This window comes from Eimeria mitis, genomic scaffold (assembly GCF_000499745.2).
Source record: "Eimeria mitis Houghton genomic scaffold, Emh_scaff669, whole genome shotgun sequence".
Classification (NCBI taxonomy): Eukaryota; Apicomplexa; class Conoidasida; order Eucoccidiorida; family Eimeriidae; genus Eimeria; species Eimeria mitis.
Window position 1 is genome coordinate 7288 of NW_013574819.1, and position 337 is coordinate 7624.

At 53.4% G+C, this 337-nt stretch overlaps 1 protein-coding gene across 1 annotated transcript in view; it reads left to right on the forward strand.

Annotated features, from left to right (window-relative positions):
• Positions 1–337, forward strand: part of EMH_0019230 (uncharacterized protein) — a gene marked incomplete at both ends in the record, with an annotated part of 3311 nt that overhangs the window by 2405 nt on the left and 569 nt on the right. Inside the window, one exon of the mRNA XM_013501321.1 lies at positions 1–335. Coding sequence (XP_013356775.1) covers positions 1–335 — 335 coding nt within the window. The remainder of the gene's footprint in view (positions 336–337) is intronic.

The window sequence follows — 337 nt, forward strand, 5'->3', positions numbered from 1 at the left end:
ATGCAGCAGCAGAAAGCAGCAGCAACTGCTGCAGCAACTGCAGCAGCAACTGCAGCAGCAAATGCAGCAGCAGAAACAGCACTCAAAGCAGCAGCAACAGCAGAAGCAACTGTAGCACGTCTCACATGGCATGAGTGTTTATATAACGAAGACACCAAGAAGGAAAGCAGCAGCAGCAGCAGCAGCAGCAGCAGCAGCAGCAGCAACAGCAGCAGCAGAAGCAGCAGCCGAAGCAACAAGGAACCCCAACAGCAACAGCAGCAGCAACAGCAGCAGCAGCAGCAGCAGCAGCAAGCTGATAGGCGTTTTGTTTCTGGTTGCAGCAGCAAACGAAGAT